The 15,939-nt window shown below is 39.3% G+C and overlaps 2 protein-coding genes across 2 annotated transcripts in view; one reads left to right on the plus strand and one right to left on the minus strand.

Moving 5' to 3' along the window:
- The window catches only part of GLMN (glomulin, FKBP associated protein), a 42,617-nt gene extending 33,655 nt beyond the window's left edge, over window positions 1-8,962 (minus strand). Inside the window, exons 1-6 of the mRNA XM_060025547.1 lie at window positions 8,891-8,962; window positions 7,993-8,068; window positions 7,436-7,561; window positions 3,268-3,387; window positions 1,893-2,001; window positions 227-467 (exon numbers count right to left, since the gene is read on the minus strand). Of these exons, the coding sequence (XP_059881530.1) occupies window positions 227-467; window positions 1,893-2,001; window positions 3,268-3,387; window positions 7,436-7,561; window positions 7,993-8,031 (635 nt within the window). The 5' untranslated portion in view covers window positions 8,032-8,068; window positions 8,891-8,962. The remainder of the gene's footprint in view (window positions 1-226; window positions 468-1,892; window positions 2,002-3,267; window positions 3,388-7,435; window positions 7,562-7,992; window positions 8,069-8,890) is intronic.
- A 92-nt stretch (window positions 8,963-9,054) lies between these two features.
- The window catches only part of RPAP2 (RNA polymerase II associated protein 2), an 84,787-nt gene continuing 77,902 nt past the window's right edge, over window positions 9,055-15,939 (plus strand). Inside the window, exons 1-2 of the mRNA XM_060025559.1 lie at window positions 9,055-9,141; window positions 9,882-9,927. Coding sequence (XP_059881542.1) covers window positions 9,069-9,141; window positions 9,882-9,927 — 119 coding nt within the window. The 5' untranslated portion in view covers window positions 9,055-9,068. The remainder of the gene's footprint in view (window positions 9,142-9,881; window positions 9,928-15,939) is intronic.

Raw genomic sequence — 15,939 nt, forward strand, 5'->3', positions numbered from 1 at the left:
ATAGAAGAATATAAGTAAACTAAACAAATGGATTTTGGTTTCATTTTTTTAAAATATCGATGCTTCATTAAATGCCCATGTTATATCAACTGAACTCCATATTCTTCTAAAATTCAAAATTAGAAACTAGATTTAAATTTCCATTGCAAACAAATAAAACAAAGAAACATAAAATAACTGAACTATCACTTAAGTCCATTATGAATTATTCTTAAAATATACTTACAATTTCAGTATTTCATCCTTTAATTTTTCATTTTCCATTGAGCTTTCCTTGTTATCAATGACATCTTCCACAAAAGGCTTAGTGAACTCTATTAAGGCCTTGCAGCACTGACAAAGGCCATAGTCATCTGCTTGTATTTGTTCTTTTGAGTATGGAACAGGAAGGAGAGACAGCTGACTCCAAAGCGTAGACAATGCTAATCCAACTGAATATGCCTTGTTGTTACGAAGTTTCTGAATCACTAAAACAGAGACCAAGTTGTTACTTGAGGCAGCCTCATCAAGTATGCTAAACATGGGAGAAGTCCAATAAATGCAGAAGTACAACACATATTTCCCCCCCATATTTTGACAACTCTGATATCAGGATGACATATCATAGCTTAACTGGCAGTATTTTTTTCCTTCTTAGGGGTTCATAAAATAATGGAGCATCTTACAATCATGGCACTTTACAACAGATGCCATCAAATTTTGTTCAGGTATGTTTACACCACAGGTTACATACTTAAAACGAAAACACTTCTTTCCATATTTTTTGGTTGTTATAAGTATAAAATAGGAACAAGTGTCTTGTAAACTATAAAGCATTGTAAAAATGAAAGGCAGTAGTATTAGATTTTTTTCTAGAAGACTTTAAATATTTCAAGTTATACAAAGCTGTTGGGAATTCACATTTAAAATAAATTTACTCTAGCTTCTGATTTTGGGTCCTTCTACCAGACTCTGAGTTATATGTATGTTATAAAATGAAAAAGTGGTCTCTTCCCATGCATAAATACTGTCTGCCTTGGTTGCCAAAGTCCATTACTTATCAATACTATTTTTGCACTCAGTTATGGAAACTTTTCTTTCCACACTTGTTTCATTGTTCAGTAGTACCTTTGTTATTCCCAATCCCAACCTCCTAAAGCAAAGGCTGAGCAATGCCCTGCCCGATACTGTTCTTAATTAAGATACATGACTACCACAATGCTATCAAACTGAGCACTGCAGAGGCAATCCTTTAAATATGTTTACAGGAAAAATTCTAAATATAAGCTGCAGATAGGAAGGTTAAGCAAAAACTATAGGTCACAACAAAGCACATGAAAAAGAGCATGACATTCAACAAAATATTTACTGGGTACCATCTCTGTGCCAGGTATTGCCAACTTTCTATGAGTAGCAGGATTCAAACTCGCATTGCTATTACTAGTTTAAGCAGAGTACTAAATAATTAGGCATAAACTATGGGACTTCCCTGGTGGCACAGTGGTTAAGAATCCACCTGCCAATGCAGGGGACACAGATTCAAGCCCTGGTCCAGGAAGATCCCACATGCTGCGGAGGAAATAAGCCCGTGCACCACAACTACTGAGCCTGTACTCTAGAATCCATGAGCCACACTACTGAAGCCTGTGCACCTAGAGCCTGTGCTCCTCAACAAGAGAAGCCACTGCAATAAGAAGCCCCTGCACTGCATCGAAGAGTAGTCCCCGCTCGCTGCAACTAGAGAAAGCCCACGCACAGCAACAAAGACCCAACGCAGCTAAAAATAAAAAAATAAATTTATATAAAAAAAATAATTAGGCATAAACTTTGCTATAGTGTTGACATCTTGGAATAATATCAAGGCACTTACACAAATAAAACAAGAAACACTTAGATGTCAATATACTTATTACCTGTTTGTAATGGCCGAAGTAAAAGAAGAATAATTTGGGATATCTGTTTTCCAGAGGGTTCTTCAATCAGCTCAAGCAAACCCAACAATAATTCCTTTGGATTACATAACTATAAAAATATTCACAATTGAACCTGTTTAATACAAGTTGTATTTAAAGCCACATGATTATTATTTTTAAAAGGCATATACTGAGACAGTATAATTATTTTTGTTTAACAGTAAAACACCTCATAAAAAGTTTTTAAAAAATACACTAGCAGGGAGAATGGATACATGTATATGTATGGCTGAGTTCTTTTGCTGTGCACTCAAAACTATCACAACATTGTTAATCGGCTATACTCCAATATAAAATAAAAAGTTAAAATTAAATTTAAAAAAATACACTAGCAAAACAGAGAGTCTGAGATTCTGTGAAAGCAAGAAGTCAAGGGTCTCCCAATGGACAACTACATTTAAGAGACTTAAATTCCTGACTAATGGAAAAGTTAGAGAAATAGGGGAAAGGAGAGCCTGAACACCAGAGCTGAGGTTTCCTCTGAGCTTTGCCTGTCTACTCTGAAGGCTGCCTTTGTCTCCCAGGGCTTCCAGCAGGTGGGATCTTTCTGTCTCATACTGCTAGGGTAGTTAGATGAGTGTAAAGTCTCTTTTGTTTTTCCTGAACAGACAAAACTTTGCGTTGCTTTCTGACTGGTTATATTTTATCGCCTCACTTGCCTTGTTTCTCTAGAAGCTCTCATAGTTAATAACTAATATCTAGGGAGTTCCCTCTTTTCAAGTACATATTTGTGTCTATTTACAGTGACCTCTAAGTGGCTTCTTATGTCCTTTCTCTTAGAGTTTCTCTCTTGTAACCATCATTTTTGGCTTATAACTCTATTAACCTTTTACTCAGAGTCTACCTAAGGCTGTCAGTCACCACTAACCTATTTCCTACTCTTATTTCCTCTGTTATCACTGGCATTCTAGGTTTTTCATATTCTTTTAGGGAACATACCATAGAAGAAAGAACACTCATATTTGATTTTAGTTCCAGCGTTGCCAAAACATCAGTGTGGTCTGAAACTACCTCTTTAAAGCATGAATTTCACATCTGAACAATAAGCTACTTTTTAAAAAATAGAGCTTTTTAGGCCTCTCTCTGAAGATTCTGAATCAGTGGGTCTAAGATGAGGTCAGATAATTCTTACATCCAGAAAATCTGGGAAAAATGAAATGGACTGGCCCATCCAATAAATAAGGATGGGCCTTTTCTCCAAAGAGTTCCCACCTATACTTTCATGAACTAAAAGCTTTCTCACCAAAAACATTAAAGGGAATTATAAAACATTGCTGTGTATTGTGACAAAGAGAATCTAGTTGTGTTAACTTACCTTTACCAATAAATCAAGCATCAGAAAATAATACTTTCTTTTATCATGTTCCTTATCATTCCATAAAAGGTATCGAACAACAGGACCAACAAGATTCCAGCCCATATTCTTAATGATGACCTGTAAAAACATTTTCATAGTACAATAAAGCAAATACTGCCATCTACAGGACTCTCACAGTGAGCTTTCTTAACCTGGAGGAGCTGACAATTTCCTCTAAAACAGGAAAGATGAGGCAAGTGAATCCATGAACATCTCACCATTGACTTCCTAGGGTTGGCTGTTAACAGGTAACAGCATTCTAAAATAGTTTTTAATACTTTCACTGAGGAAAGGCAAATGGGTCTTTACTTTTAACCAGGTAATTTGGTCTTTCCCAGTTTTTAAATAGTTCCTCTAGGGCGTCCCTCGTGGCGCAGTGGTTGAGAATCCGCCTGCCAATGCAGGGGACACGGGTTTGAGCCCTGGTCCGGGAAGATCCCACATGCCGAGGAGCAACTGAGCCCGTGTGCCACAACTACTGAGCCTGCACTCTAGAGCCCATGAACCACATATACTGAGCCTTCATGCCACAACTACTGAAGACCATGCGCCTAGTGCCCGTGCTCTGCAACAACAGAAGTCACCGCAATGAGAAGCCTGCGCACTGCAATAAGAGCAGCTCCCGCTTGCTGCAACTAGAGAAAGCCTGCGCACAGCAACGAAGACCCAACGCAGCCAAAAATTAATTAATTAATTAATTAATTTAAATGCTAAAGTATAGCAGGAGAATAGTCACTTCTACCTGGGGAAGGCAAGAAAGGCTTCCCAGAATAGGTGATAGCTATGCTAAGGCTTGTTAAAGAAACAGAAGTTTATCAGGCATAGATAGGTGGGAAATACATTCAAGGCTCAGAAACAGCATTGTGCTAGGACTTAACATGTCCTAGAGAACTAGCAACAGAAAAATGTCAGGGTATGTGGATACATAGTTCAGAAAAGGAGATGCTATCTGTTTACATCTTTATTTATCAACTGGAAGTTTTAGTGTTTGTCTTACCAACCTGCATGAGGTCCCTATATGTTAATATTCACTTCACTGTATTTACGACAAATTGTCATTTGGTTTTTTGGTTGTCCTAATTTTTTATACAGCAAAATACAGTGATTTTTTTTCTTTGGTCCCTTTTCTAGTGCTTTTAGGTCTAAAACGGTTTTCCCCTTGAGATACATAAATACTCATTTAAATTAGAAAAAATAAATATATATACACATATACTTATATATACACACATATATACACATATATATACATATATACTCATATACACACACACACACACACATATATTGCCTTTTTATTCAGTAAGATTTACATTGGAAACATGGCATAAAATGAAGCCTTAAATTGATTTTTTTTAAACAAATAGCAAAACAATCATGTTTTTTATCTAATGGGATAGCTTCCATTGATCTCTCTGAATATTTTTTTTGCACTAGTTTTTTCTTCTGCCTGGCACACTCTTACCCAGACAGTCCCATAGCTTACTGTGGGGCTGTCTCTGCTTCCTTCAAATTTCTGTGCAATTTCACCCAACACAACCCATCCCCCTGATCATGCTGCATTATTCTCTATAGAATTTATCACTTTCCAACTTACTAAATGATTTATCTGTCTTTGCTAGAATTTAAGATCCATATGGGGCACTGATTTTTGTTCATTACTGTATCTATTCCCAGCACCTAGAGTAGGGCCTGTTACAAAACAGATGTTCCAGGGCTTCCCTGGTGACGCAGTGGTTGAGAGTCCGCCTGCCGATGCAGGGGACACGGGTTCGTGTCCCGGTCCGGGAAGATCCCACATGCCGCAGAGCAGCTAGGCCCGTGAGCCATGGCCGCTGAGCCTGCGCGTCCGGAGTCTGTGCTCCGCAACAGGAGAGGCCACAGCAGTGAGAGTCCCGCGTACCGCAAAAAAAAAAAAAAACAGATGTTCCACAAACACAGGTTGAATTATGTCTATTACTTCTAAGCATGACAAATTATCCTCTCTCCAAAGATCTGATATTATGTCTTGTTTTCTTCTATCTTTTCTGTGGCCTGACTTTTAATATTTAGGTCTTTACTAATCGGGAATTTATGTTATATATTATTATAACACATATAATTTTTCCAAATTACTAAATATCAACAGTGCTGATGTTGAAAACCCCTGCACTGTAGTGTCTTAGGACAAACTACCATTCCTGTGACTTAAAGAAAAATTTTTTTACACAAAGCAGATTAATAGTAAATCTTGATCAATCTTGATTGTGTCACCTGCAAGTAAACTAAGGTGCAGTTTTAAACTCTGTCTTATCAATATCTGAACCTTTAAATTTAGAAGACCACATTACAAAGGTGATCCTCAAGCTATCAAGGCTAGGCCTCACTATGCTTAAGTCTATCACAATCACCTAATCTCTAAGAATGACACACAAATCTACATCTTAATGTTGTATTTCTCTACTGAGCTCTAAACATTACTTTTCGATTGCCTGCTGCATCTTAAACTCAACGTTGCCAAACAATGCCAACTTATTTGTCCTCTGCCAGGGAACTTTCTCTCCTCCTTAAGTTGCCTGTTTCTGTTCAGGATGTATTGTCTTCTCAGAGGCTAGAAACCCCATCACCTTTGCCACCTCACAATCAGTCCTCTCTCTTCTACTCTAAAACTTCCTTTCAAGTGCTACACTGTGCTAACCAGAGGCAGAGCAGAATCGTTAAGAGCTCTGGAAACAGGCTGCACAGGTCTGAATGCCTGATGCCACATAAAAGCTGATACTTTTGTGCAAATCACTTATCATTCAGTGACTCTTTCCTTATCTAGAAAATCCTATCTCATGGGATTCAGGAGAGACTAAGTGAGTTAAAAGATGTAAAGCACCTAAGACAGCACCTGGCACATAGTAGATCTCAATAAATATTATTAACTTTTATTAATTTTATTATTAGCTAAAAGTAAGGTACTCTCAAAGATAATCCTCTGAGAATGCAATTGGGAAAAATCAAGGAGTTAAAGAAAGCATTAAATTTATTTTATTTGGGGCTACAAAGGTATTATAAACACATATCAAAAACAAATGTACTAAATAAAATGTGCTAATTTTTATTTTAAAAAATTATAAATAAAAAGGGATAAGACCTTTGAACTAGTAAGAGATTCTATAACAATGTATGATTAAAAAGTTTTAGTAATCTCCTAAATACAATCAAGGTGCCCTGGATATAATCCTAGGCCAGCATGACTAGATTGTGATATCAACAAAGAAAATTTTTTTTTTTTTTTTTGGCCATGCTGCATACCATGGGGGATCAGAGTTCCCTGAGCAGGGATCAAACCTGCGCCCCCTGCAGTGGAAGCGCAGAGTCTTAACCACGGGACCGCCAGGGAAGTCCCCCAAAAGAAAACTTCTGTATAAATAAATAGGACTATAAATGAAGAACGATTATGTTCCTGGAAAGAAGATGATCTTCCCTTATATAAGAAGAGGGGTGGGGATGGGGGAGGGGTTCAAAGACACAAAAGTAGGCAGTGTTGTCAACACTGTGTCCCAGCTGTTCCTGATCCCAAAAACATCCTTTCTCATTGTGCAGAATGATTTCTCAAGACAATTGTAGCTGGATGATATTGGCCAGTAAGGTCATCCAGCTCTCCCAAAATATGATCTTACTTAATATTTGGTTTCCCATATACACCTGGCTGAAGGAAAAGAATGTGCTGATGACCAAAAATGAATATGTAGCCTGGCTGATACTTATATTTCTCAATGTTTCTCAATGTAAATTGCTAATTCAAATACCACTTTGATCTCTAAACCAAAAGTAATCCCCACTCTTCTAAAGCATTTTACTTACATTTCAACTATAACACTTACTCTGGAGAAGCTAAATGAGTTAACAGATATAAAGTATCTGTTTATTCTGCCTCCTATTGCTAGTTCTTTACATGTTTATCTCTTCCACCAGACTGTAAGCACCTTAAAGTATATAATTAGTCCTAATTCCTTTTTATTTTCCACAGTTTTCTACTGTGGAAATTTAAGTTGATTCTTAAATGTTTGCTGAAAAAAATAAATGGATGAATAATAGCATCATGTGGCTATTCTCTTCCTAGTAAAGACTGAAAAGTACATACAAAGATTATACTTACCTTATTCTCTTCATTTTGAATAATTTCTAATAGCTGATCTATGTGCCCTTCATCTATGCATCTTTGGCCTGCTAACTGAAACAGGCCAAAATCTTCCTCTTTGAAGTCTTGCTCTTCTAGGATTTGCTGGCAAAAACAAAATAAACAAAAAAAACAGCAATTTTAGGCAAATGAAAATTCAATAACTACTTGACTTATTTTATCTCTCTCTAAAAAAAGAAATGTTTAAATTCTAGATAAGGTGCACATAAGCGTATATATGAAAATTAGGATTAGCCTAAAAATACTTTAATAAATCATCTTGAAATCCACTGTACCAAAGAAATCTATGAGAAGGATCAGTAAATTATAAAGATTATAAAGATTATTTCTCCAAGTGACATACTCCAATCTGTCTTCCTGCCTTCATGCTATTTATTCATAGGTCAAAAAAAAGCAAGGATTAAAGAAGATTAACAATTTGAGTGACTGCAGATGTAATTAAAAGTAATCTGTGCTCTGCCCATATTTTGAAAGATTATTTAACTTCATAAAAAGAAAAAGAAAAAATTACTTACACATCTCTTTATTATGGAATGAAGTTCCTCCACAGCCATTCCTTCTTGTTTTTCCTAGTTTTGATGCTGAAATGTACTAACATAAGACAAACTGTTAACTATCAGTAATACTATATTGAAGTATTAATAAGTTGTTTCATTTTGATTATTAATAAATACAATACAGAAAATGGAAAGTTTTAAAGCTGAAATGGTTTTACTGAAAGTTAGTATGTTAGCCTAAGAAAATTTAAAGAAAGAAAATCCTCCTGTTTAATCTTTTAAGTTTCCCTGGAGCATAATTTTGAAAGATAAACTCAAGGAAAAAAAAATCCTCTAGTGCACTCCCAAGAGGCAGCTCAAATTTGGACTACAAGGGCTTAAAAAGGCAGTCTTTTTTACTCCAAAAGGTGGGCCTGAAATCAGTTCTAATCATCAGGGAATTTTTTATTTTTTAACCCACTTGACAGAAAATGGAGTGCAACACAGCTCACCCGGAGGGGGTGAAAGTTGAGATGTCCTCCACCGCCAAGTGTGACCAGGGCATTTGTACGAGATGTAGCCCCCCCCAATATAATCAATCGAGCTAGTGAAAACACTGTATCGCACGGAGGCAAGGCAACAGGCCGCCCTCAGGACAACACCGTTGCGTTCCCACGGGCCATCGTTTCCCCCGGAGGGAAGGCCCGTTCCACGCCCCGCAGGAGGGGCGGGGGGTCGGTGGTATCCTCACAGCAGCGCGCTCCAGGGCGGATAAAACCCCAGCGCGCGTGCAGGCGGCATCCAAGGGAAGCCATTTCTCCCTGTTCCCGCCTGCGTCGGCCTTCGGGCCCCAGACCTCGCGGGGGCGCCGGGTTTTCTGAGACTCACCGTCCACCGCGAGCCCCGGCCGCCCGGGACCCCCGGTACACCCACTTACCCGCCAGGCCTCTCGCCGCCCTCCTTCTCCTTCTGCTCCTCCTCCTCCTCCTCCGGCAAAGCAGGCCGCTTTCCTGGCCCCGCCCCACCCCAGCCGGCCCCGCCCCGCGCTACGCGACGGGAGGCGGAGTCTTAGGGGAAAGGCTCCTGGGCCGGTTCCGACGCCGACGACGCTGCCAATGGCCGACTGGGTCGGGAAGGTCTCTGCCGGCCGTAAGGCCCGGGGTCCTCGCGCCTCCCGAAACGTCGCAGGTAGGAAGAAGGGCCTTCCTACGTTTGGAACTGAGAACTGGTCCCCGACAGAATTCCAGACTGAGGCGTGCGGGGCGCTCCCGAAAGGTTGCCCCAGGGGAGGAGGTCTTCGGGGCAGAGAAGGCCGGGAGATTCCCACCGCCGAACTCTGGCCTTCTGGGAAAGACCTTCGGCCAGACCCCCACCTCTTTACACTAGTGTTCCGAGATTTCCCCCAGAATGGGCTGTGCTCCAGGCTCTGAGGGAATGAGAAGTAGAGGTCCTGGGAGCCTGCAGCTGGGGTCGCCAGAGTGGGTGAGTGACCAGGGCAGCGTCGGTAGGCCGAGTGCAGCTGACCTCGACTCAGGCACTGGTCCTTCTTCCAGATGTGCTGGTGCTTTGGTGCCCTGGTTCTCTGAGGTGTCAGACGCCTCTTGCCCGGGAGCGAGCATTTAGGGGGACGGAGAGCGGTTGCCCCTAGAAGTACCCAGATCTCGGGCTTTCAGGAGTGCTTAGCTATGCGACTGTGATACAAGAAAAATCAATCCTGAGAGAGATACATTTTAACCAAGAAAAATAATTAGTTTGCAAAACCAAATTGGATTCCCTTCCCATTTCATTTGATTTTCACACAGAATTGGAAGTGAAATGTGTGGAAAAGAAGAAAAGATGGTCTACAGTTTATTTGGGCAAGAATCTGTCCTGTAACCTGGTGTGTTTGTGTAGACTTGACCTACTGTTTTTTGTTTCTTTAATTGTAGGTACTAAGCAGACAAGTGCCTTGAAACAAGAAGATGCTTCTAAAAGGTATGAGAACTACTCAGACAGCTGCTTTCACTTATCTGTTAATCACATATTAATTGAACCATTTTTAAAAACAATAATGGGTGCTACCTCAGAGAAAATTATTTTGAGAGAAGGGGAAGATCTGGGAAGTACGATAAATTCTGTCATAGATTGTTATTTTACCTACTCCACACCTTAAGAAAGTCCAATGGACACTTTTAGATTGCTGGTGAAGGTATGAGTATCTGTAGAAAGATGTCTATGGGAATAAACATTCCTGAATTAACCAGGTACTTTTTTTTCATCTCTTCACATAGTCTCCTTTTTTTGCATTATATGCCAGAGACTCCAAGAAACCTTTTTTGTTGTTGTTGTTTGTTTACATCATGTCCATATTTTCAGCAAAAAGTTGTCCTGTACTGTTTATAGGCATCTCCTAAAAAGACTTTATCTCCTGTCAAAAAGGTTTTTAGAATAGATATAGTCTATGAGGATGATTAAAGTATACATATCTATAAGGTATCATTTTATAAAGTATTGGCTTTGGCCTTAATTTACTCATTCTTTCAAAAATTATTTACTAAATGTAAGACATGCCATATTTGTGTTAGGCCCTGAGGATATGATTTTTAAAAATTTTTTTAATTGAACTATAGTTGATTTACAATATTATATTAGTTTCAGATGTACAACATAGAGAGTAAATATTTTTGTAGATTACACTCCATATAAAATAATATTAATAATATTAAAAAATAATAGCTAAATTTCCCTGTACTGTACAGTACCTTCTTGTTGCTTATTTATTTTATACATAGTTTGTATCTCTCAGTCCCATACCCCAGTCTTGCCCCTCCCCCTGCTGTCTCCCTACTGGTAACCACTAGTTTGTCCTCTGTATAAGTGATTTCACATAATATTTGTCTTTCTCTGTCTGACTTATTTCACTAAGCATGATACCCTCTGGGTACATCCACATTGTTGCAAATTGCAGAATTTCATTCTTTTTTATGGCTGAGTAGTATTCCATGGCATGTATAAACCACATCTTTATCCATTCATCTGTTGATAGACACTTAGATTGCTTCTATATCTTGGCTATTGTAAATAATGCTGCTATGAACATTGGGGGGCATGTATCTTTTCAAACTAGTGTTGTAATTTTCTTCAGATATATACCCAGGAGTGGAGTTGCTGGATCATATGGTAGTTTTAGTTTCAGTTTTTTTGGGAACCTCTGTACTGTTTTCCATAGTGGCTGTACCAATTTACATTCCCACCAACAGTATGGGAGGGATCCCTTTTCTCCACATCCTCGCCAGCATTTGTTATTTGTAGACTTTTTGATGATAGCCATTCTGATAGGTATGAGGTGATATCTCATTGTGGTTTTGATTTGCATTTCTCTGATGATTAGCAGTGGTGAGCAGTTTTTCATGTTCCTGTTGGCCATGTATATATCCTTGGGAAAATGTCTATTCAGGTCTTCTGACCATTTTTTAATTGGGTTGTTTGTTTGTTTTTATATTGAGTTGTATCAGCTGTTAATATATTTTTGGGTATTAACCCCTTATTGGTCATATCATTTGCAAATATTTTCTCCCATTCAGTAGGTTGTCTTTTCGTTTTATTGATGGTTTCCTTTGCTGTGCAAAAGCTTTTAAGTTTCATTAGGTCCCATTGGTTTATTTTTGTTTTTATTTCCATTTCTCTAGGAGGTGGGTCAAAAAGGATCTTTCTGTGATTTATGCCATAGAGTGTTCTGCCTATGTTTTCCTCTAAGAGTTTTATAGTGTCTGGCCTTACATTTAGGTCTTTAATCCATTTTGAGTTTTTGTGTATGGTGTTAGGGAGTGTTCTAATTTCATTCTTTTACATGTAGCTGTCCAGTTTTCCCAGAACCACTTATTGAAGAGGCTGTCTTTTCTCCCTTGTATATTCTTGCCTCCTTTATGAAAGATAAGGTGACCATATGTGTTTGGGTTCATCTCTGGGCTTTTTATGTCAAAGAGTATTCTGACTGTGTTCTCTTCTGGGAGTTGTGTGGTTTCAGAGGCCCTGAGGATATGATTTTGAACAGAATACACACAGTTCCTTTCTAGTGGAACAGAGAAATACCAATTAAATTATCACAAATAAATACATAATTACAAATTATGATAAGTGCTATAAAGGAAAAGACTGTGATGGAGGAACTAGAAACCGGGGTCCAGTAAAGCTGGAGGTTGGCAGGAAGGGTGGTAGGTTTTCAGGGAAAGGCTTCTCCAAGAAAGTAATAATTAAACTGAGACCTGAAGGCTAAGTAGGCATTTACCAGACCAAGAGTAGTGAGGCGAGACCGCCAGCCAGAAGTGGCAATATGTGTGACAAGAAAAAGCTTAGTCATTTAAAAAAAAGGAGATGCTGAGGGTGGTATGCAGCATTCTGAGCAAAGGAAGAAAGCAGCATAGGAAAAGGTTAGAGGTGGGTTCTATTCAAACAGTGCCTGGTAGGCCATGGTGAGAAATTCAGATTTTCTAAGTGCAAATGGGAAAACTTTAATAAAGTAGAAGAATTTAAGTTTTAAAAGTTGTAAGATGTTAGGGATAGTGATCATTTGGGAGTGGAGAAATCAGATAAATTTGAGATCTGTTTTGAAGAGTATTCTCCTGTGGAGCAGCATGATTATAGTGACTTGGCTTTAGGAAATATTATTGGGTGGGCCAAAAAGTGCCTTCAGTTTTTTAAGTAAAAATAAAAGACACATTTTCCATTTTCACCAAGAACTTTATTGAACATCTTATTCACCCTTTTGTTCCACTACCTTCTGCCTTTTTTTAGGCAACTTCATAATTCCATCTTACCAAAACTTTTAATCTTTTTGAGCAAAGAACTGTTCCAGGTACCTTTTACAGTCTTCCAAGGAATTGAAATTTTTTCCATTAAGAGAATTTTGCAAAGCCCGAAATAAATGGAAATCCAAAGGTGCAATGTCTGGTGAATTGGGTGGATGAATCAGAACTTCCCAGCCAAGCTGTAACAGTTTTTGCCTGGTCATCAAAGAAACATGCGGTCTTGTGTTATCCTGATGAAAGATGATGAGATTTCTGTTGGCTAATTCCGAATGCTGCTTTCAGGTGGTCTAATTGGGAGCAGTACTTGTTGGAATTAATTGGTTTTCTGGAAGGAGCTCATAATAGATGACTCCCTTCCAATCCCACCATACACATATCACCTTCTTTGGATGAAGACCGGCCTTTGGTATGGTTGGTGGTGGTTTTCATTTCACTTTTCCCGTGATCCCTTCCATTCCACACTGTTGTACAGTATCCACTTTTTATTGCCCATCACAGTTTGTTTTAAAAACAGAATGTTTGGGCTTCCCTGGTGGCACAGTGGTTGAGAGTCCGCCTGCCGATGCAGGGGACACGGGTTCGTTCCCCAGTCTGGGAAGATCCCACATGCCGCGGAGCGGCTGGGCCCGTGAGCCATGGCCGCTGAGCCTGCGCATCCGGAGCCTGTGCTCAGGAGCAGGAGAGGCCACAACAGTGAGAGGCCCACGTACCGCAAAAAAAAAAAAAACAAACAGAATGTTTTCATTACATTTCAGTTGAGAATCTCATGCGGAAATACAGTCAAGAAGGGTTTTTTTTGTTTTTCTGAAGGGTATTTTTTTTTTTTAATTTATTTTTGGCTGCGTTGGGTCTTCATTGCTGCGCGCGGCCTTTCTCTAATTGCGGTGAGCAGAGGCTACTCTTTGCTGTGGTGCACGGGCTGCTCATTGCAGTGGCTTCTCTTGTCGTGGAGCACGGCCTCTCGGCACACAGGCTTCAATAGTTGTGGCTTGCGGGCTGTAGAGCGCAGGCTCAGTAGTTGTGGTGCACAGGCTTAGTTGCTGCGCAGCATGTGGGATCTTCCCGGACCAAGGGCTCGAACCTGTGTCCCCTGCATTGGCAGGCGGATTCTTAACCATTGCGCCACCAGGGAAGTTCTGGTCAAGAAGGTTTTTTTCACTTAACTTATGTGGAGCCCAAACATCAAAGCAATTCACATAACCAAGCTGGTGCAAATGATTTTCAAGGCTTGATTTGGATATTTTGAGTGTATCTTCTATCTCCCGAGTGGTATAATGTTGATTGTTCTTAATTATTGTTTCAATTTGATTGCTGTCAACTTCAACTGGTCCACCCAACTGTGGAGCATCATCCAGTGAGAAATCTCTAGCATGAAACTTCTCAAACCACTTTTGACACGTTTGATCAGTCCCAGCACCTTCTCCGTACACTGCACAAATCTTTTTGCGTTTCAGTTGTGTTTTTACCTTTCTTGAAATAATAAAGCATGATATGCCAAAAACGTTGCTTTTTTCTTCCATCTTCAATGTTAAAATGGCTACACAAAAATTCACCAATTTTGATAAGTTTTTTTTTTTTTAACGTAAGCTGATATGACAGCTGTCACATACAATCTAACAAAATTGTTTCAAATGAAGTTAAAGACAACTAAGTGCTACTAGAGCCATCTTATGGAAAAAACCTAACAAACCTTTTGGCCAACCAAATACAAAAGTAAAGTTTAGTTAATAATTATAACAATGTAATTTGCAACTCTCTTCAACATGGATCTGACCGCAAGCTTGAGATTATATTTTATTCTAAGCACTATGATTTGAAGAATATAGATAAGCTGAAATGTATTTTGAGCAGATCACGCAGGATGATGAAACAATTAAAAATCCTTGGGGTAGCCAACTAGTTGTTGAAAGGAGTGATCCTTCATAAATTTATTCCAACTGAAAAATACTTCTACATTCAATCCAGGTGAATAGTATTAAGCCAGAAATTAAAGAGCTTTGCAAAAATATAAAACAATTCCTCTCTTCACAATAAATTTTTCATTTAAAAATATGTTAAGCGCTTCCCTGGTGGCTCAGTGGTTAAGAACCCACCTGCCAATGCAGGGGACACGGGTTCAAGCCCTGGTCCAGGAAGATCTCACATGCCGCGGAGCAACTAAGCCCATGCACCACAACTACTGAGCCTGCGCTCTAGAGCCTGCAAGCCACAACTACTAAGCCCATGTGCCACAACTACTGAAGCCTGTGCACCTAGAGCCCATGCTCCGCAACAAGAGAAGCCACCGCAGTGAGAAGCCCATGCACCGCAACGAACAGTAGCCCCCACTCACGGCAACTAGAGAAAGCCCGTGCACAGCAACAAAGGCCCAGTGCAGCCAAAAATAAATAATAAATAAATTGATTTTTAAAAATATGTTAAATGTAATGGGTGCATTCCCATTAAATGAATTAATAAATGAACGCTTGAAATTTTTCTCACCTTTAATCCTAGTATGGTAAGTATCAACAGATATAATCTATATAAGCGAAAGCTAAGAGTATAAAGGAGCACTGAAACCAAAAAGTTTGAGAACCACTGCTGTACACCACACTACCTGTCATTTGGGTTAGAGAGCAGCAGTGAGACAGGGCTATCCATGGGATACAGCTGTAGGTATCCATCAGTTAAGGAGTGCGGCTGTTCCTGCACGTTGAGGTGATTAACTGCTTAAGTTAGCAACTCCTAATGTACATTCTGTTCTGGTCTTAGTATATGACATAGCTTTTAGTGGTAGGCAGCAAAATGAGAAAAATAAAAATGTTTGTCATAAAGCTGAATATATATATTTAATACAAAGAACTGTCTTTTAATCTCTGTCCATGTCTTTTTTACATATTTGACGTAAGATTGGTCTTTATGAAATGGTGGGAGAACAGGTGTTAATTGCAAGTTTCTTCTTGTTTTAATGTCCCTATTTGTCCCCAGCTGGCAATCTTGTGTCATTTCTCCAAATTGTTTTTGTAAGACATATTGCTCCAGGCCAGGAACTAGAGTCTAAAGTCTTGGAAGTCAGTGAAGGAAGGGAGAAAAGGTGAGTACATTCTAGGTCCAGGTATGAGAGCCTAGTCAATGTCCAAGAGGGCAGCAAATGTTGTTCTGGTAGGCAAGAAGAAAGTAGGGTAGGAAAGGAGCAAATAAGTCACCAAGATAGTTGGTA

This window comes from Delphinus delphis, chromosome 1 (genome assembly GCF_949987515.2).
Source record: "Delphinus delphis chromosome 1, mDelDel1.2, whole genome shotgun sequence".
NCBI classification, from domain to species: Eukaryota; Metazoa; Chordata; class Mammalia; order Artiodactyla; family Delphinidae; genus Delphinus; species Delphinus delphis.